Below are 22323 nucleotides of genomic sequence, written 5' to 3'. Positions count from 1 at the left end.
TATGACTATTATATATAATATAAAAATGTCATTATATTCGGAGAAGGCTTTAAAACATTTAGAAGTCAACATTTACAGAAAATATATTTCAGCAGGTAAATAAACAAATAAAATGAAAAACAAATGATCTACTGTACTTTGTGACTAAAAGGTTTTTTGGCAAAAGGTTCACACATCACGCATCCTTTTTAGGTGATTTTGAATCATCTGTAATGACACATTTCAACTCACTAAAACTAAAATTACTAATGTTATCTTACGTGCAAACAGGCAAGTTGATGATGACAGACAGAAAATGGGACATTTTACATGCCCACACAGAGCCTCCGCTTTAAATCCATACAGGCTTTTTGTAGCAACATGTCAGCCTCAGACTTTCTTCAGCTTTAAACACTGAAGGAGTGTTATGGGATAATTTAACTTTAATTTCACACTGTCCATATAACATTATTATTAATGACAGCACCATGAAACCAAAAACCACCCGTCAGACTTGCTAAAAGCCAAAAGCTTTCACTTTTTTTTTGCACCTGTATAAGCATCACAGTGGGAACTCTGTGAAAACAAAATGCCATGAGTATTATCCCAAAACTCATGGAGTAATAATGAGAGTCTGTCATCCTGGCCTTCTCAAGTGGAGCAGGTAAATATTTAGTGAGGACTGTGATCGCTGCCGGCCTTGGCCTATTCATCTCTGTCAGCGAGTCATAATGGAGAGCTGTGAACACTAATGTGAGAGAGGGAAAACATGAGAACATGCTTCGCAGAGAAAGACTGTTTGCATTGCCTCAGTACAATTGACTCCATCCCTCCACTGTGCACAGATGAGTCTTTATCTTGAGTTAATATCTAACTGTAAACTGTTTCACAGTACAAATAATGTTGTTTGTGCTGATTAGTGATCCCATTCAAAAGGGGTTGTTGGTGTGAAATACAACTGCTGCCAGAGAGGAAACCTTTACGCAACGGGCTCGTGTTCGTGGGTTCTGTTTTCCATTAGGAGCACACAAGTAGCTCAGTGAACAGCCATGGCTCCCATCCAAGGAAATGTTTCTCCAGACTCCATTAAAGATGGATCACTTCAGATGGTGATGTCGGCTGCGCCAGGTGACTTTCCTATTGGCTCACCAGGGGTCAGCAGGCGGGAAGATCCCCCTGTGCACTTACAGGCACGGGGTAAATACACTGTACATCTGTGTAAACAACCATGAGTGACAGTCCAAAGGGGCGTCATGGGAGCACAATATAGAGATGTATGTGGATAAACACAGAGCAGGGAGAATGGAGTCCATGTTTGCCTGTCAGACAGAAGAATAGGGAACACGAGCTGAATGCAGGGTCAGTGGGAGCGGCTTCAAATCCTCCTTTGTGCTGTCGGGCCTGCGTCGGAGACAATGTGGATAATGAGGGAGGAATTTTGGCGTGGGGCGCAGTGCACACATACACACAGGGGAAACAACTTGCCCCGGCCCCAGGGAGCCCATCCAGCCAGATGTCTCAGCTTCTGTCTCCCCGGGGGCCAAACCCTCTGCACAGATGATCCACCATCAAGAGACATGATTGATGTCACTGGATACACTGTGTGGCCTGTTCAAACTCTCAGTCCTCTGATAAGAATAAGTGTAAATTCAGGGATTATGAGACGGATCACAGGCCACATTGTCCGTATGTGTGTCAAGAGGCATCACATGGCTGACTGGAGTGGCTTTTATTGTCACAGAATAGTGTTCATGAGAGCTGAACATGTATTTTCACAGCATTTTTACACCTCAATCAGCATGTTTTTATTTTCAAATCAAAACCACTTCCTCAGGCACTAGCTGTTTTTTTTTTTAAAACAGCTAAAACACACTTTTTTCTCTTTCTTTTTTTTGACCATTTTTGAAATATTTTAAGTTCAGCCATAAAGAAGCGAGTCATTAATCACTTCCACGAGTCCAACACTGTGTTACTGTGTCAACCTGGTCACTTTCCAGCTCATATTCTTTATTTATTGCCATCATTTAAATGAATGTCAGGTTTACAAGTGCCTGCAGCAGCTTCTCATGCAGCTGCAATGAAACCAGAGCAATATGGATCTTGGCACATTAACAACACACATGCCATGTGATATACAAAACATATATTTTCAAGGAAACAAGAACAATGTCAATTTGATTATTAATTTATACCAGAAAAATGCAATATCCTTATGAATATTATATTATTATAGGAGAAAGAAATGACAGGGTAGGATAAGTTAAACTTCGACAGTTTTTTTTTAATTTTTATTCTACTGATTCAGAAGTGATTCACGATTTAGATCATTTTCAGTTTGTGTACAGGTCGCAGAAAGTGGATACAAACAGGTCGTCTGAAGCTGTTCCAAAGTAAATCAAGAGAATAAAACAAACAGCAACACTTTTCATCAGGTGGTGGAAACGTTTGTGTTTGAGAAATCATGCCTAACACACATGCCATGCACAGCTGCACATCCCAGAGCGGGGGCCCGGGGACCTCCAGGGACCCTTGGAGGTGGCACAGAGGGAGAAACAGTTTAAATTTCATTGTTATTCCAGCCAGCGATCACAGGAGATGAACAGTTGAAAGGAATACAAGGAAATTTGGACTCAGTTGTGATTTATTGATAGTCTATTAGATGTTAACAGATGGATGTCTGTGGTCCTCTCAGTTTGGGCTATGATGAGTTTAGGAGCCCACGCTGGAGCCTGTCAGGACTCAGCGGGGAGGGACTTTCTGGACACAAACATGCGCAACAAGTCCAAGGTCGTAAGAAGTGCATGATGAGATTGAATGACAACACGGCGTGCAGAAGCTCGGACAGGAGCGGGATTTTAAAGTGGATCCTCAGGGACAACTTTTCACCACGAGCACTCGTTTGATTCACGCTGCTCCTCGGAGAAGGACGTGTCGCAGTAACATTTATTCGGACTTTGGAAGCGCGCCGCTGGAAGTTTTACCCTACGCACTTCACAGCACAGTACACAGTGTGGTGAGGTGGACTTCTTACTAGCAGAGAATGGCAAAGATGCAGCGATTCGCACCCATGAGGTTGAACTTAACTCCCGGTTTCAGTCGCAGAAGTAGCGCCGAAAGTTTGCAGCTCCTGGGGGCGCAGCAGGTGAGCAGCGGGGCATGAGATCCGGACTGCAGCTCGAGCACAGGCTGTACTGTAATGTAACGGAAGGCGATGTGAAATGGTCCCGACTTGTCCCAGAAGCTGGGAGGACATAACTTGAGAGGAGCGTGTGTGTGTGTGTGTGTGTGTTTTTTTTTTGTTTTGTTTTGTTTTTTTGTTAAGAGAGTCTCAGTCCACCATGAGGGCGCTGAGTTTACTGTGCGTGGTCGTCGGGCTGTGGGGGTCCAGCCTCAGCAACAGAAACTGTCCCGACCTGATCGTTGACAGCTGTCACTGCTCGGCTGAGAGGTCTAAGGAGCTGAGCAGGCAGCACGTCCGAGTCAAAGTGGTGTGTGATGATGTGGACTTGATGGACACGCTGCAGCCCAGCTTCGTACCCAACAGAACGGTCTCCCTGTAAGTAGGTCTCAATAACACTGACAACATCGTAAAGACACACAAAGTGGGGGTGGGGGGTGGGGGGGTGGGGTGGACAACTTCAGGATAATTTGAGATTTTCACTCAGAACCGGACTGAAGAGGATTTAATAATGGAAGTCCATAAATCATTTTATTCTCAAACCGAGATAGGTTACTTTCTGGTGGATGGAATTTTTCTGGTGGGCCCTGAAGAGAGGTCTCTAAAGGGCCCCTGGAGATCCTTAAACCGCAGGTAGGGGACCTGAATTATAGGGCAGGAGCATAAAGTGCTATAAATTGATTCCACAAGGTTAAACAGCTCTGACACAGTCCATCAGTAAGTCTGTACTGCAGGATGAAATGAGTTTTAGAAGCATACCACACTTCAAAAATTAAATAAATCTTAGAAACATCTTCTTATATTGATACTGTCAAGGTTAAAATATCACAATAAACTCACTAAACTCAGCCCAGATGCACTTTTCTATAGTGATATACAGTATATACTGTGACCCAGCAGAGAGAAAAAGAAACAATTCACACAAGATGACTTCAACTTCAAACTCATTATCAAGAAGTCACAGAATAAATAATACTAATATATGATAGATAAATAATAATGTTTTGCAAGTATCAATCAGTGGCAAGGCCTTGAATAAACCCAGCTGTCACTTTTAATGCTACTGTCATGGGGTAACAAGAAGTTGTTAACATGCATGTGCTCTACAGCCTTTTCAAAATAAAGCTCCACTAAATAGATCCTCATTATACAATATAGATTATGTGGTTTGATTATGATTTAGTCCCCTAGTTGATGATTAACCACTGATATATTAATCGATTCATCATGAAATTAATCAGCAATAACTTTAGTAATAAATTCAGTATTTAGGTCAAAGCAAAAACGCCAAATCATTTCTTGTTCCAGCCTCATGAATGTGAGGATTTACTGCTTTTTGCGTATAAATTTAAATGTAATATCTTTGAGTTAGAGCCTGTTCTCTGGATAAACTGACTTTTTGACATTTTTTCTCATTTTACAGACGAAATGATTGATCAATCAAATAATCTACAGATTTTTTTGATAATGAAAATTATTATTATTATTATAATCTTTATCTACCCAGGTACTCTCATTGAGATCAAGATAAGACACATGACAAAACACAGCCAGTCACACAACAGCATCAGAAACGATCACACACTAATCTAAAAAGGCATCTCCTAAAAAGTTATCAGGAGTCACCCGGTCCTGACCTGCCCTCATAAACTGTAGTTTTACATTTGAGAAGAAATGTGAGTCTCCTACTGAGACATCCTCAGTAGGAAACATCATAGTGTGTAGTTCTCTTTGTTTCTAGTGATGAATATGACATTTATCTTCTGTAGTGAAAAAAAAAAATCATTATTTGCAGCCAGACTGTTCATACTGTAAGATGATTGGCAGCGGCAGCTAGTCCTCGTAAATTGTTACTAACTGAATCACTGATTGAAATAATGGCAAAGAAAACTGTTCCTCATTGTGCTCTTGGACCCTTCACCCCACTTTTCACACCTGCTGTCCCAGTGTAAAGCCACATTCCAGCCTCACCTGTCTCGCGTTGTTACACTTGCCACATCTGCCTAAATCTTTTGCCTTTCACCGCGCTCTTTAGGGATCTTATTTGCATTATATTCAAAGTTATTCAAACATAAATTTTGCACTTGGACGGGGACTTTGAGAAGCCTTCTTTAGTATTCATCTGTGCCTCTCTCGTAGATGAAATAGCACTTCAAACACTCAAGGGGTTGATAACTTTCCCCACACGTTCCCTCTCTCTCTCTCTCTCTCTCTCGCCCCCCCACCCCCCCGCAGGTGCTCAGATTGACTACTAGATTAATAGATGGTTTTATTCTTGGAAACTTGAGGTCTGCTTTTAGAGTGTAAAAGCAAATACTAAATGTAAAGGCCCTTGACAAGTTACAGCCATCCACTCGTTCTGAACTACGCTGCTGTTGATTAATGGTAGCACTTTGCTTACTGCAATTTATTTGGAGTGGTGTTTGCTCCCGTGTAGGCAGGGGTGCTTTTGTTCCTTTAAGTGGAGAATGGTTAAAGGCTCTGTTTTGTTTTCAACGTGCGTCAAAGGAGGACTTATTTTGTAGCTGGCAGGTATTAATGAAGTTTGATATTTAAAGGGGTCTACATAGATAAATCAAATTAGGACTCGATGTTTTCCGTAAAAAAAACAAAAAACAAAAAAAACATAATGTAAGTGTCAAACTACCTGGATTCTCACAGGGAATGACACACCATCTGAGGTAGTGTGTTTGCTGTGTTATGAGGAGACCAGTATAAATAAGCCTATTCCTCGGTCAGTCCTATTCCTTGGTGAACTAAATCCTACAGCCGAGTTCTCGCTGGCCAGGAAGCAGTTTTCCTGCGTTAGGAAATGTGACCTTTGTCAGGCTGAAGTGGCCTCCCTGCTCGCTCTTTTGTTTAGATGTGCTGTGCAAATAAACAGATATATCAAGGGAAGTATGCACATACCGATCTCCCCCCTGCAGACTGCCCAACAAATCTCCCAAATGTCTCCCTGCGTGCTCTCTTCATTTTCTCCTGATCTTACCTTTTGTGTAGCTCCTTGTAGAGCCATTTCCACCGAGACAACTCAAGCACAGTGTGTCACGTCCAAGAATACTAACCCAGATCCAAATGCCACCTCTAATTAAAGACACAGATTGGATTTTGTCGATTTCCTTTTTGCCTTTTTATTATTGTATCTATGAAAGTAACTGAGGAGGAAACCCTACATTAAAGCAGCACCTTGCAAATCCCAATAAAAGCAACTTAAGAGGCAAATGACAGAACAGAAGCATAAAGAAGAGATGAAAATGAACTGTGTGCAGCACAATGGCCGCGATAAACACCTCTGCCTGTTTTCCTTATCGTCCGTGGGGGGAGGGTTGAGGAGTTGAGGGGTTTGGATCACGGTCTGACAGCTCTGTTGACCTTGGGACCTATCTGGTGTAATCGTTTCAACGCTGCCGAGCAGCAGAGGCACCGTCTCTCTGCAGAGGGTAGCAGCTGAGATTGTAGCTGACACCTGTCTCAGGCGGTGCTCTAACAGGAGGACGCTCTGCTCGTCCGGGGGAGAGGACAGACAGATTGTGGAGGAGACAAGGGGATAGAGTGAAGATGGGAGATAGACATGGAGAGGCAGTGAAAGAGCCACTGGAGGAGTAGAGGGAGTGACAGAGAGGATGCTGGGAAAGTGGGGATGGGAAGTATTTGGTAAAACGTCACTTGAGAGCTGAGACTGAGGCTGATTTAGATGATGTGACTGCTGCAAACTGATTGTTTGGGTGGGGAGGTGCTTGTCGCACAGTCACAGCTGATTGTGACTGAGCCTCACAGTCTCCTCGCTGCTGGAAACTGCATGCTAAGAGCTGCACACTGTGAACTTACATAACTGAAAACTTATAAAGTTTGTACTACAACTGCTGCTGCTTCCTCTCTTGCTGAGCTGTTGTGTCGTAACCAGACCTGGGTCACACTGTATTTGCATATTATTCTGACTATTTATTCCTACCTGCTGAGTGGAGCTCAGTGTGTGGTTTTTTCTTTCCCACAGTTGTGTAAATGTTGCAGACCAAGACCTTTCTAAGAGTGCTATCCTGTGTTGCAGTCAAAACTTCACTGTTTAGGGTCACTTTCACCACTCTTATGGTCTCATTGTTGGCCACAGGAGCTGAGATAGCAAAATAAATCCGGCCCGTGCTTGGGCCACATGCTTGTTTTTTTCTGGCCCAGTATACGCCCAGTTCCATGCTCCAAATCTAGCCCATATACAGCATAATTGTAAGATGCCACGACCACAGCTGGACCAATTCTGGCTCCAAACATCTTCCGGCTGGTAGTCGATACCTGAGGATAACAGCAGGACTCTGCCCAGATGTGGAAATATATGGCCAGACTCGGCCCAAAGTTGGGCCAGAAGTTTCATTTTGCTAACTGGGAAACCCCGCTGTACGCTCCCTGCCCAGCACAAAGTGACAGAAAGACGATTAGCTGTTTAACGAAGTGAAACGTTTAGTGGCTAAACAGAGGTATTCCAGTCAGGAGTTGGTTGGTGGAGGCCAAAAACAGAACTAAAAGAGAGTATTTGACTTAACTGAGACACAGCTCTAAGTGAATGTTGTTTCATATCGGCTGGGTTTGTAATGAGGAAGCTTTCTGCTAACAAATTTACAATACAGTATTTTCTTCAAAGCTGATGAAAACTTTAATAAATTTTCCATTTATCTGTCTTTTACATTATCGTTGAAGCTTTTGGTGATGATGAAACACATATGTTCATAGTTTCCATCTTTAAAGGTTACTCAGGTCGTGTTATATAAAAGATTGTCAACAAATATTTTTCATCATAGTTTTGAACACTGGAAAACATACTAAAAAATGCCTGTTATTTTCCACTGTCGTGCAATAGTTTAAGATAGTGACAGCTTGTTGTCAGAATTCATTGAAGAACTTTATCTTAGTCTTTTCTTGATAACACCTAACTGTTGCAGCGCTGCGGGAGAGATCTAGTTCTTTCTGACTTACTGTACTTTCGGATAATGATCTTCTTCTTCCTCTGGATTTGTGTACGTTCACTGACGGAACCACACTAAGCTCCTCCAAAGCCTGGTTGTATCCCATTCCAGGGAAAGAAAACAAGGGCATTTGTTCTGGGCCGGAGTCAAATCTGGAGGTGTTTGGCTGTTCTGTGGGTCTTCATCCTCATCATCGTCATCATCATCATCAACCTTTCAGAGGCAGACAGGAGGGGCTGTTTGTGGTGTCTAGAGGGAAGTGATCAGGACGAAGCTGTAGCCAACTCCAAACCACTACAAGAATATGTCAGTCATCGCACCAGTGTCGAGAAAGACCCGTGAGACACCACAGGCTGTAAAATGGCTGTTGATTTTAAATAACTCCTCCGCTGTATTTGGACAGGCTGTGATATCACTCTATAGCATGATCAGGGCTCAGAGGTTCACATTGCTCTGAGTGCAGCCTCGTCAACAAACGTCAGAACACACTTCATTTTCCCGTTTCTTTTTGCTAAAACGCCTTTCTGCATTCACTCGTCTTATTTTGAGTACAGCTATAAATATAATTCTGTATATTCTTTTCTCCCCTCCTCTCTTATTCACTTCCTCTCTCTTATTTCCCCTTGCTGGTATTCCTCTGGGGCTTTTTTTCCCGTCTGCCGAGGTGCTGTTTGTGCTCTACCCTCTTCAGAGTTCTGAGTACTTCTACATGAATATTTCATTGACATGCACACATAGCCCGTCCATATTCTCCTGTGCATTACCTCACTGACAAACGCTGCGAGCGCGCGCAGCGTCGAGGCATCCAGAGCGTAAAATGTCTTAAATGATATGTCACACAGATAACGTAGAGAGCCGGCTGTTAATCTAAAGAGACGTGACCAAAATGACCCTGATAAAATATGTTGCATCTAACATCTCACACTGTGGAGTGGAGGAGCCATGCCAGTCACTTTCTCTCTCTGACTCTCTGTTGGCTTCTCTTGCGCTTATCTCCACTGATATGGAAGATTTAAAAAAGAAAAAGAAAAGCAGAAAAAAAAAAAAAAAGCAAAGGGTTCATCTTTAGATGAGTGCACTCTCCAATATCAGTCGTCTGAGCCCCAGAGGGAGTAATACTTTTAGATCCCTGGCACTTTCCCCTCTGCGATAGCTCAAGTCAAGAACAATTTGCCCTTGTGTTACCCGTGTGTTCAGGATCGGTGAGGTCAGGGCCGAGCTGTAACGTCGCTGCATGCTAGAAACTCCTTAATAAGTCGCCATTGATTAATGTCTTCACTGGTATTTTGTCAAGGTTTCTTCCAGGCTTCTGCGTATGTGGATCCATACATCACTCAGGATATTGCGCAGGTCCACCGGCCTTCAGATCGGCTGTCTGAGAAAGCCCTGTAACCACCGTTCACGTGGCGTGCTTTAAAGAAGCAGCTGATCAGTTTGGCTTCAGACAATAATGATTCCATGATCTGGAGGTCATGACTGCCGGGGGAGAGAGGAGTCTGTAAATTGTGCTATAGTCTTGAAAAACCAAGAATGTGTCGAAACGCAGACTTACCATCTAAAAATATTAGGTAAAGATAAATACAGCGTCTGCCAAGGATACTTCTCCGCTCTGATTTCCCTGCCTCCTCCCTGCACCGCTGAGTAAATACTAATGTTACTTAAAGGGTCATAAATTTGAGAGAGCAGCGGAGGCCAACTTCGAAGCGTGTTGTCTTTGCCTTGTTTTCTGACTCATTGTAAAACAAGGTGATTGAAACCCTGATGTGTGCTGCTTCTGTTCTCAGTGGGAAGCATATTAGCTCTCCTGCCTGTCTCACGGGAGCCTTGGCATGTCTTTATCAGCACTGTGTGTGTGTGTGTGTGTGTGTGTGTGTGTGTGTGTTTTTGAATCAAATCTTGAACCGTCTCGATGTGTGTCAGCCTGTATATTTTTCACTCGAAATCATCTCACCTCTTCCACATGATTCTCAGCCAAACAGTCATTTAGAATAATGGTTGTTGCCAAAACATATACTCAGCTAGGCAACACATTGCATGTTAAACATCTACTGCCCATATCTTTAAAAAATTAATGATTAGACTTTAACAAATTCAGGAACAGGGCTGGGGTTTGATGGCATTTTATTGAACTGGAATCCAATCAGATCCCTTATCAAATCCATTTAGATTTATCTTCCAACATTTGTGAGTCATTAAAGTTATAAATAACGAGAATCCAAGGATTCACTTGAGGCCTGTTATCGCCATTTGTTGGCTGAGAAGGCGGTTCACTATGACTCATTCACAACCTGTAGCTACAATATTATGAGATGAGCAGCATTAGATATGAAATGTTGATATGACAATAAGCTAGCTAAATTGGTTTTCCTTTTCTTCCTGAGCTATGTTTCAAATAGTGGAAGAACCAACGCAGAGTTATTAGGTTGATAAAGTTAATATAAACAAAGATAGACTGGAGATTACAGAAATTAAAGTGACATAAACCATGATTCACTCATCACTGCAAAAACACGCAGTCGGCCGTGGATCGTACAGCTCTGCTCGGCGTCTTTATCCTCACAGAAGATCTTCGGCCGACCACAGACACATTTCTGTTTGCAGTCAGTGTCACTCTGCAAAACACACAGTGTGTATCCCTGAGGCCTGACAGTGTGACTGTAACGTATTGACACATTTCTTTTCTAATAAAAAATGTGCAAAGCCAATTTGAAAAAATTATTATTGTGCATTGTTTGCAAGATTACAGCCTCCTTCTTCCACGTAGAGGTGCACCATCAGGAGAGACAAGATTTTTGGGGCCCTGAAGGGGAAAAGGGCCCCTGATGGCCCCGCATAGTGGCACATTTTGCAATTACAACTACAAGTCCCCTTAAACCTCCCATAAAGACATTATACAGTTCACTGCTGCTGCCCCAAAACCCCCTCATTGAGGCCCCTGATGCCTGATGACGTGTGCTATAGCTAGTGTCTACCCATTGCCTGCATGTGAGTCGTTTAGGGGACATCTGTCTGCATGTTGGTGAGTGTTAGGCTTTCAAACACACCAGGAAAAGACCCAAACGCACAACTCAAACAGTCAGGTTTTCCAAAAATCAGGTCTTTAATCCAAAACAGGTTCGGTACACAGCAGTCAGTCAGAAAAAGGCAACCAGATCAAAAATGGGTAGGCAGAGTAAAGTTCAGAAATAGGATTGAAAGACACTAGGAGACAAAAACTAGAGGGTATAGGCTGGAACGCTCACAAATACAGGCAAAGACGAACTGGCAATGGGAGCAGGGAGCACAGGGACTAAATACACAAGGGAAGCAGGGAAAATGAAGCACAGGTGAAACACATCAGGGCGGGGCAGACAATCACAAAGGCGGGAAGCACACAAGGGCAGGAGGTGGATCTGAAACGAGAGGAGAGTTAGACACCAAAATGAAACAGGAAACAGAACTGAAAAAGTGAGAAAAAAACTTAAAACATGACCTAGTGCCAAGTTCGAGACATGCCATGCAGCAGATAGAATCTGCTTCCAGTGATGCTGGTAATTCAGTGAGGGAATGCAAGAGTCAGCATGTGCTGAACATAAGAAGCCTGCTAACATTATGTTAATGGTCTCTGCATTGNGTTTTCCAAAAATCAGGTCTTTAATCCAAAACAGGTTCGGTACACAGCAGTCAGTCAGAAAAAGGCAACCAGATCAAAAATGGGTAGGCAGAGTAAAGTTCAGAAATAGGATTGAAAGACACTAGGAGACAAAAACTAGAGGGTATAGGCTGGAACGCTCACAAATACAGGCAAAGACGAACTGGCAATGGGAGCAGGGAGCACAGGGACTAAATACACAAGGGAAGCAGGGAAAATGAAGCACAGGTGAAACACATCAGGGCGGGGCAGACAATCACAAAGGCGGGAAGCACACAAGGGCAGGAGGTGGATCTGAAACGAGAGGAGAGTTAGACACCAAAATGAAACAGGAAACAGAACTGAAAAAGTGAGAAAAAAACTTAAAACATGACCTAGTGCCAAGTTCGAGACATGCCATGCAGCAGATAGAATCTGCTTCCAGTGATGCTGGTAATTCAGTGAGGGAATGCAAGAGTCAGCATGTGCTGAACATAAGAAGCCTGCTAACATTATGTTAATGGTCTCTGCATTGCCCTTTGATTGTAGGGAAGAGTGAGGAGATAAAAGGTTTGATAAGAGAATCATTAGTGTTGGATCTTTAAAAATCTGGGTATTTTGCAGACTGCAGACTCTATTCAAACCTTATTCAGGACTAGATTTCCAATAAGCCCAGTTGTTTCCTGTCAGGAGGATGTGACTTTGTGAAATGCAGTGTAGGTCAGTACAGCCTCCAATCGTCTCAGCAATAATCTCTTTTATTGATGACTAAAGATTTTTCTATGATTGAATACTATATGATAATAAATCATGTGGTCTTATCTTCAGTGCCTAAATCTTAAATCCTTGAAATTTCAAAAGTTTTTTGAAAACACATATTGCACTTTTCCTTCACAGTGTAGTCTCTGTCATGCAGGGACCATATGAAGCTCTGTTCATACGTACATCTGTAGGTAACCCCCACAGCAATGTCTGTTTCCCATCCAAGGTCAATGTTAGTAGATATGAAATATGTTATTTTGGTTAGCTCCGTCTAGTAACTCGATCTTCTAAAATAACAAAGCGTTTGGCTGCATGAGGAGAAGTGGCCAGAAACCTCGAGGCCAGTGGATCCACATGTTTGTAATAGTTCACATTGTGATCTTTACTCCACTTGGTCCTCGGGACTGGTGTGTTGGAGGGCATCTGCTGAAGCTATTTTTGTTTCCCTTCTCCTATAATAATATAGTTGGATGTCTCTGGTGCATGGCAGCCCGGCTACACTGTGACTTTTCAGCTGGACCTCACAGAAATATCCCAGCTGTGGCGTGGAGGGAGAACGAAAGCCAGAGCTCCTGTTATAGGGAAGAGCTGATATGAATCTCGCTCACTGTGTTTAATCACACTGATTGTTGCCTCAACAGCCTGAGGACTGAATCAAACTGTCACTTTGAAATTATTAGATTCAGGGCTGCAGCTATAAATTATTTTTTATTATTGATGAACTTCTTGATTACTGTGTCGCTAAAGTGTCAGAAAATAATGAAAAATCCTCATCACAAGAGACTAAGGTCAAATTACGTACAAACATAAAATGTTAAGTTTTTTTTTTTTTTTACTTGAACTTAAATGATAATCAATAATCAAAATAGTCTTAAATTAATTTTCTGTTGATTGAAAAATTGTTTTAGCTGTAATAAGATATTTCTCAGGTTTTTCAAACAAAAAATGAAAAAAGTTACTTTCATGTTAAGTTTGACTTTTGAAAATTTTTTATTGAATATTATTGGAAGCAAAATGAACAAGTAATACATCAATTCAATTATCAGTCTCTTTCAGAACCTCAACCTTGTAATTTTTGGGCTCACAAAATGCCAAATTCACACGGAAAACGCTCTCCGCCATATGGCAGAATTGCAAAAGTGCAGCATTTGATAGATATAATACACACGTCTGGCTATGGCTGGCGTAGGAGCAGAGTAAGCAATGACATAGACCATTTGCTGCAGCCCACAGAGACAATAGTGAATCCGTGCTCTCCTCCCTCATTGAAAGCAGCTTATCCGCAGAGAACATAATTGATAATGTAAATAGAGAGTTGGACGGTGGCTCCAGAAGTTTGTCATGGGCTGTTTACATAATGTTCAATTCTGTTTTTCCTGTGATTTCCTGGACGTTACGCAGAGGCCTGAGATCGGCATGCAGGGGTCGGCAAGCAGACGCGCACACACACAGGCACAAACACACACACACACGCACAGGGAGCATAGAACAGCACAGGACACGCTTGAGTTTGCACAAACAGAGGCTGCCTGTCCCTGAGTGGGGCATCCGTCCGCAGAGGGAGGTGTAGCGTTCTGGGGAACAGAAGAGACATGGGACAAAACACAGCGACAGCTTTGGTATCCCATGATCTCAGTGTTGACTACCGTCACTTCATCACTCCATCCGTACGTGGCTTTAAAAGGAGCTGCTGCTGTTTTTCCAGAACTTGACGTGGGGATGTTTAGAGTGAGGCCCTGGAAATAAAATAAAAAACCGCACTTGGTCTCTGAAACTGAAACTATTATGAGGGCTTTGGTTATTTGTCAATAAATCTGTGTGTGAAATATTGTGAAATTGACCCACTCAGTCTCTCACCATGTCCGGCTGACTCCATGCTGGGTTATGTATATCTGCTGCAGTTTTCTGCTCTCAGACAGCTTTGTGTCAAAATGAATCCAATCTGACAGAAACCCAGTAGAATATTGATGTCTGGATCAACAGCAACAATAAAAATCCATATGAATTGTTGCTTACTCACTTTTGCCTACCTAAATGGATGCCTGCAAATCTTATAGTCCATTCCCACACAGCTTAGATTCTCTGATTGATTTGTGGGAAAAGAGAGTAGTATTAAGCAGTAGCAAGTATTTTTGCACTCTGAATTATACAAGCTCCCACCTGTTTAGTTAATTGTCTGCTTAACCCCGCCCCTGAGGAGTGACTGTCATGGCAGGCCTATCAAGCTACATTCGGCTCTAATAGGTAAAGAGTGTATTATATGTCTCTTGTACTGGCTGTGCTAATTTTGTCTGGCACCTGTACTCCTCTCTATTCAATTCTGACTGATTCTCCCCCGTTTGGGAGAGGCCCAAATGTAAATACAATCTTGGATGTTGACATGAATTTGCTGACACAAGTTTGTGTCCATCCTGGCTGTTTGCTGAGAGGGAACTTCCTGTCTTCGTTCCTGCTTTTCCTGCCAAGACAACTGTTATCACTCTGGGGAGAGATGGGTACTTTCCCCAAAGAATATGCATAAGCAAGCTTGTTGTATTAAGAAACAAAATATACTGACACAAATGCAAAATGTACTTTGTTCACAAATGTTGTTACTGTTGTTAGTTATGTCCAGAAAAATACATCATTTTCAAACATTCTTGTGTCCAAATTGACTAAATGTTTAGTTCTTTTTTTTGCATGTCGGTTTTGTGCAGTGTGTGAGTCTCCACCATGATATTTTCAGTGTACACACTTCCGCTCTGCTCCCTAGCAGTTTGGCCAAGCAATTTGCCTGTTCAGCACAATGCATTGTGGGATCCCACTGCTTAATCCTAGGGTTAAAATTGAGCATACGTTCCCTGCAGCCATAACAAGTGCTCTGTCGTCACAGAGGAGCGGTGACACATCCCAATTACCCCTCTCTCTCTAAACCTGGCCAATCACTCCCAGAACCCACCTTGTTAAAAGAAGATGGGAGGGTGATGGTGGAAAATAACCTTGTGTGAGTGTGTGTGCGCGCTTGTGTGTGTGTGTGTGTGTGTGTGTGTGCTTGTGTGTGTGTGCACGTGTGTGTGTGTGTGTGCATGTGTGTGTGTGCACGTGTGTGTGTGTGGTCATATGCTGACAGGAGATGTGCAAAATCACATGCAAAGAAGAGCTCTAGCCAGCAGATCACATGCACATATCCTCAGCGTCACAGAGACAGAGCAGCCCTGCAGTGGATGATTTAAGAGCTGGCTGGAGAAATCAATATTTTAGCAGATATGAAATCCAGAGACGCCGTCCAAGGTGTGTTTAAAATTATGTGAATCTGGGCTGTAGAATAAGCGCAATATAAATCATTAGCTGCTCGCACGATTGCACCGTGGCTTACTGCTCTGTATTAAATTGTGTGTGTGTGTGAGGAGAGGGAAAGCAAGATTTTAGATGTTTATATTGAACTTTTTAGCAACAAAATTAAGAAGAGTAGTTTTTGACTTCAGCTAAATTAGCAATCAGGAGTTATGTGCACAATATGTGTAAATTACAAATTTTCAGTGTTTCCCCTTCAAGTAACATCAAGTAATCCTACATCCACTACTACTGCCACTACTACTACTATTTTCAGCTTTTATGACATAAAAAACAGAAGCTATTTTGATCCAAACCAGTATATTCTTAAAGCTCCAGAAAAGCAGGTTTCATATCTGAGGTATATATATACGTATATATATATATATATATCCATGAATATCAAGTCAGCAACAATCATTGTCCATTTGTCCACTCAGGACAGTGCAACAAGGGCTAAACACAACACTTACTCACTGATTATCACCTTATGAAAATATAATGTATTAGCAGCATATGCTATTTTACACATCCAGCAGACAGAGAGCAACATTAGCATTCATTTTAAGTAGTTTTTCTGGCCACACCATGAATGCAATAGTACAATATTCATTCTCCTTTTAGCTCTGTTTTTGCCTCTACCATCTCCTGAGGCAAACATCTGGCTCTTTAATTCCTAAATGTTTGTTAGCTAGTTGTTAACTTTCTCTATGCGCAGTTTGATGCTGCCAAAACAACATGTTAAAAGGAGTCAATGCTTTAAAAATCTGAAACTGCAGTCAGATGATCTGTGGGTTTGTAACTATGAGCGACCCTTCTCACATTACTTAGAGTCAACTGGTCCATTGTTGATATAGAAATATTAATTAGTGCAGCTTCAAAGTTTGAAAAAAGGTATTATTTATTAAGGCTTCAAAACCCCTGATGTCTGTAAGTCTGTGAGTCGGTCGTTGGTGTTGTTTGATTAGATTTAATTGACATTGGGTTGACAATGTGAGAAACAACCACACAACTGTCATCATATTTTGACTGAAAAAAACATCCAAATACTGATTGGAGCACAGCAGTATGTGACATCATCTATTTCCAACTGAGCCACTTTAAACCTGTGAGATTAGCGTAGACAAAACACCACAGACAGAAATCTGCCATGTGGAATAAAAACATCTGTTCTAACTCCGGTGGAAAATATTGTGTTCATGACCCCATCACCCACGGTGAGAGGCTGATTTAGAAAATATATCTTAGGGCTTTTAAACTAAGGGCGTTTTTAATTGTTTGAAATAATCTAGACATGAAAGTGGGGTTTCACTTTCCTTTAACCAGACAAAACATTTCTGGTGTACTGCACTACCTGTACTGTCCTGTTCTATTACTGTGTTTCTAACAGTGACTGGTACACCTTAGTATGGTGAAGTCATCCTGAACAAACATAGTAGAAGTTATAAGCTGGGTTGATCAGCAGATTTGATCCCATGTCTGAAATGTCTGAAAGGTAGTGGGTAACACAGGCCCAATATAACACTGGACAGTACTGTATGTACTGTGGTGTACGTGTGTTTTAGTGTTGTTACGCTCCTGTTGACCTGACATTTTGTCATCCTCATTTACAAGGTTAACGTTTTGTGTAGAATTTAAGCAAGTTACAGGTGACAGGATATTTAAATTTTTCATCTATGTTTTTTAATGTTTTTATTGCAATCAGATAATGCATAAGTTATTTGTAAACTAAAACTAAACTTTTTGAAGAATGTCCTTACTTTGTTTAAGCAACATTTGTTGTCCCTTAGCTATGCTACAGTGTGTGCCACATGTTTTTGTCATTAGTGTATGTCTTGTTTGTGCTCTCTACCATGTGATCATTGTGTTGAGTAATAAATTAATTAAATAAATGAAATGAAATAAAAAGTAAAATTAGAAAAAGTAGAGTACTGACGACTTAGGTAGTAGGGATTAGGAAATACAGACCTGGCAATCTGTATGCATTTTGACATCAAATAGTTGAGTTAAATTGTGCACATGCAGTACTCAAATCCAACAGCAGGTGGCATGGTCTAGTCTGCTGAGCAAGAGAAGAAGAAGAGTTCGACCAATCACAGCGCTGGGTTGAGTTCCTCAAATGTCAAGCGGGAAAAATGTATTAAAGTCAATCATTTCAACACAGTTTTAAAGCTCTTAACTCCGTCTGGCTGTTCCCTCAGGTGAGGCGGTGCTTTAATTCTCCTGTAAAGGTAAACAGGCTGCGGTTGTTAACGCAGACGTGCCAGACCTGTCAAAATATTCAACGTTGATAACGTTAGCCTAGCGTTACGTAATTTGCAAACGAGCTAGCTACCAAGCATTTAAATGGGCAAAGTAAGGTTAAGTTTGTCCATGTGTCGCTGGTCGTTAAACGTGACTTTTTCTTGTACTGTGCCACAGAAATATAATGTATAATATATTGTAACGCAGAAAGTTAACAGGAAGTGTATGTGTATGTCACAACAGAAGTTTCTGTACCTGAAAATTAAAACATGTTACAATAAACAAAATAAGTAAAAAAAAAAAAAAAATTAAATAATTGAATGAAATTCACTTATTTTTGTCAGTTTATATAAGCACACATATCAGTTAATCAAAAATGAATTATGAAATCAATGGTTTTAAGCAGGTGACTTTTACTTTATATTATGATATAGCCCTCTGCATTGTAAGTGATATTTTAGTAAAACATGGTCAAAAGGTTCCAAAGCTTGAGGTGAATATTTGTAAAAATGCTCCCAGTAAGTCAAACACCAGGGCTTCAGCCTCCTCTAAACTGATGTCACTTTGTTCACAAATGGCCACAAACAACTGACTATTAAATATGTTGTTTCATTAGAGTTCTTCTCAAGAATATATGATTGTATGTTTTCTTCATTGCTGATTCATATGTTGAATAACTTCATGATATGTTGGCAGGTAGGGAAATGACTGTGTGCAAAGCAAAGTGGTGTGGAAGCATGTCAACTAAGCTTTACACTATTATGGTGCTGAAAATATTTTCCCAAGGTTGTGACGTCTGTGAATAAATACTATCAACAGAAAGACCTCACAAGCATAGTAATATAGGTTTAGGTGTGTTTGTGTTTATGTGACTGTATTCTTGTCTGTGCTTTCACTCTGTTGTGCTAAGGTTTGAGGGAAAGCTCAGGGCCCAATGTGCAGAATAATATGACAAGATTTTGTGAGTGTGTGTTTGTGCCTACCAGTAATACACTCTGCGGGACGTCCTGTCCAGCCACCACTTTTCTCTCCTTGCCAGAGAAATGCATGACTTGAAGAACATATAATTCCTCATTTCGCTGTTCAGTTCAGACATAATTCATCCGAAAAAAAAAAAAGAAACGTAGTGAAGACACTGAAATAATCAGATGAAGGCGCTGCATTGCCTCTGAATATTAATTAATCACTTAAAGATCCCTGCGGTGCCTTTCATTGATTTGTTTGCTGTTGTAATGTGAGCAATGAATGACTGAATTGTGCTGAGCTGGCATTTCTTTAAGCTTTTCTATTAGGCTGATGTTTTGACATGGAGGAGTGGAGGATGGGGGAGTGGTGGCTTGGATCATTACCTATCTTAACCACAAACGCCATAAACAAGACAGAAACGTGGCCAGGATGAGTAATTTACAGCCGCAATCTCATCAGAGATAAATCCTTATCTCTTGCAAACATATTGACAGTCAGAGGATAAACAATTTATCAGCCATTTGAATAAGTAATTTCCTGCAGCTTTATTTTTGTGATATTTACAAATGTACCTCCCTTCACTCATTCTGTATGCTCACCTCGTCTTCTCTCTCTCTCTCATATCTTTTGCTCCTGAACAGAAACCTGAGTAACAACAAGATCTCCTTGCTGAGGAATGGCTCCTTCTATGGCTTGGCTGCCCTGGAAAAACTGTGAGTACTTAAATCAAGCTCTCTTAACTGTTTTGTCCTCCCCAGAGTCTTAATAGCTGTCATCACAGGAGTGGTATTGCTTTATAGCGGGGGGGAAAGGCACTGGGGGACATAATGGGAATTAGGAGATCCTTGTCGGGGTTTACCCTGCAGGAGTCTTGCCAGTGGTTTTCACCTTTCAGCCCTCACGCTTAACCTCAATTGCCACAGTAAATGTCTTAAAAGGGATAATATATGGCATCATATAAAGGCCTAATGCAGAGCAAGATCAGGGAGTCGAGTCCATGTTGATGATTCTCACAATATATGCAATGTCCCAGAGGGCTGCTATGCATGCAGCTTGATGATGAGCTCTATGATGGCCTCCCCCGCTCTTCCAGCCTGCCCCTTCGAGTCAACTATTGATTGCGCACAGCCCAGTGATCACTGGTTTTCTACCTGATGGTGACACTGACATTGGCTGATGATGAGGAAATCAGAGAGGGGCTGAAATCACATGAGGAGGATGGCTGGATAACTCTCCCTTTCAGTCAATCATCCTCAGATGTATGCGCGCGCTCTCTCGCTCACACATGAAGGCACACATATTAATCACACACACACACACACACACACACACGCAAGCTACATCAGTGACTGCTTTGAATATTATCGCAGTCAGTTTGGCCCCTGTCTCCCTGACTGCTTGACAGTTAAATTAAGATTGGAATAATGTCAGTGGAATAATTCTGCCCCCTCCTCATCTCCTTTTTGGGTGGCTGTGTCGCCGGTCGACTTGCAGGATGATGTCACCTGTCTCCCCGGGCCTTATTAGTGCCATTAAACCTTTCTACCCTCATCCCTCCAGCTCCACCAGAGTGATGGAGAGATGATTGCGAGACTTTTAAGGACACTCAGCCAGGGGTTCATTACGGCTGACCTCTTGGAGCAGCAGTTTGCGTGCCCTATCCCTTCCCTTCACCTCACGCTCTGGGTACAGCCCGTCCATTCGTCCTGCCACATGTAGCATTTGGCAGAGATATGTCTGTCGCTAGCAGTTGACGCCAAGCCAGGTAGCCTAGTGAGTTGAAAGTGGCGGCCAGCTGTTCTCTCGTCTGGCCCGGCCGACTGACTGCCTGGCTGCACGGCTGGCTGACTGACTGGATCTGTGGGTTGTGGTGGAGTGGCAGCTGATTGACAAGCCTAATAACGCATGTGTATGTGTTTGCACCACTCCTGCTGCAGCTGTGGACTCAATGTACCTCAACAAACAGACCTTTTGGGACAGGAATGGAAACATGGTGACCCCAGAGCCCAAAGTTTGTTTTTGGTGTATGAAATGGAATTTTCATTAGAGAGTTATTTTATCCAAATTACACAACACATTTTCTTATTCACCACTGCTGGGATCTAACCATGCAGATAATTTTGCAGATAATTTGTCCTGGTGTGGAGACATTTTTCTACTTCCACCCCAAGGCTATGGAGGTGAAAGGAATTTCATTGCTCACAGCATTTAAAAGTTTCTACTGCCACGCTGGTAGCTCTGTGAGGCACAGACAAATCAAAATTTTTACCCGATGATGGCACTAGATTAAAAGTTTTAATGACCACCATAGTTGTTACAGTGCATCCTGAGGCAAGCATGAAGATCTGAACTAAGTTTCATGGCAATCCAGCCAATAGTTGTTGAGACATCTTAGTTTAGAGCAAAGTGGTGAACAAACTGACATTGACATCCCTAGAGCCATGCCGCTGGTGTGAATAAAAAATCAATAGCTATGTGTTTTTCTTGTAAGTTGCTTTGGATAAAAGGGTCTGCGAAATGACTAAATGTAAATGTGTTTTTCCAGTTATTCCAGAAAAGCCACACAACACAGTTTTAATATAAGAACTATATATTTCTCTTGGTAAAAAGTGGCTCCACTGTCCACAGGCTGCTCTGTGGATTATTTAAAGGGAATTTGTGCAGCTGAGGTGAAGATGTGCTTATTTTTAGTCCCTAGTATGGGTCAAACTCCAAAAAAGCTGGAGCCTTGCATTTCCCACAATGCAACCAATAGCTTCTTTTTTTTAGACCTTCCTTCCTGCCAGGTAAATGCCCATATCTTTCAAACTCCATGCCCCAGAAGCTCCTACAGTACCACAAAAGACATACAACTGTTTTCAGAGGCTGTGTAACTCTCCTTGTGACGTGTAAACTGACCTTTATGTGTAAAATCTGTAGAGTGCCTCTTCACCTGTAATTTTTCAATGCTGTGAGTTCCACATATGTAGTTCCATTCACCCCCACTGTATTGAGGTTAGCATGAAGCCTTCCATAATATTACATCCAGGGCATTTTTTTTTTAGCATTGCAACTTACCAAACCTCAGTAGGTTTATCCTAATACTTATCACCATCATCATGGAGTTCATGTCCTTTGCAAAAGATAATAAGCAACTTTATTAATTCTCAAAGGAAAACACTTTTTAAGTGATTTGCCTCTATAGCCTAGATAGCCTTCTCTTAATGGAGGCTCCCTGTATGTTGGATGATGGCCTGAATCGCCCCATATGGACACAAGCCCATTACCATCAGCCAAACTGGGTCCCACGGGAGCAAAAGCCGGAACAAAGCCCATCA

At 41.9% G+C, this 22323-nt stretch overlaps 1 protein-coding gene across 1 annotated transcript in view; it reads left to right on the top strand.

The window, feature by feature from the left end:
- The first annotated feature begins 2788 nt into the window (after window positions 1-2788).
- LOC111220775 (adhesion G protein-coupled receptor A2-like) overlaps window positions 2789-22323 on the top strand; it is a 57810-nt gene continuing 38275 nt past the window's right edge. The window contains exons 1-2 of the mRNA XM_022743994.1: window positions 2789-3535; window positions 19648-19719. Of these exons, the coding sequence (XP_022599715.1) occupies window positions 3318-3535; window positions 19648-19719 (290 nt within the window). The 5' untranslated portion in view covers window positions 2789-3317. The remainder of the gene's footprint in view (window positions 3536-19647; window positions 19720-22323) is intronic.

Source organism: Seriola dumerili, unplaced genomic scaffold (assembly GCF_002260705.1).
Source record: "Seriola dumerili isolate Sdu_G_001 unplaced genomic scaffold, Sdu_1.0 BDQW01000073.1, whole genome shotgun sequence".
NCBI lineage: Eukaryota > Metazoa > Chordata > Actinopteri > Carangiformes > Carangidae > Seriola > Seriola dumerili.
The sequence above is the reverse complement of the archived record's forward strand: the minus strand, read 5'-3'. Positions and strand labels throughout refer to the sequence as shown.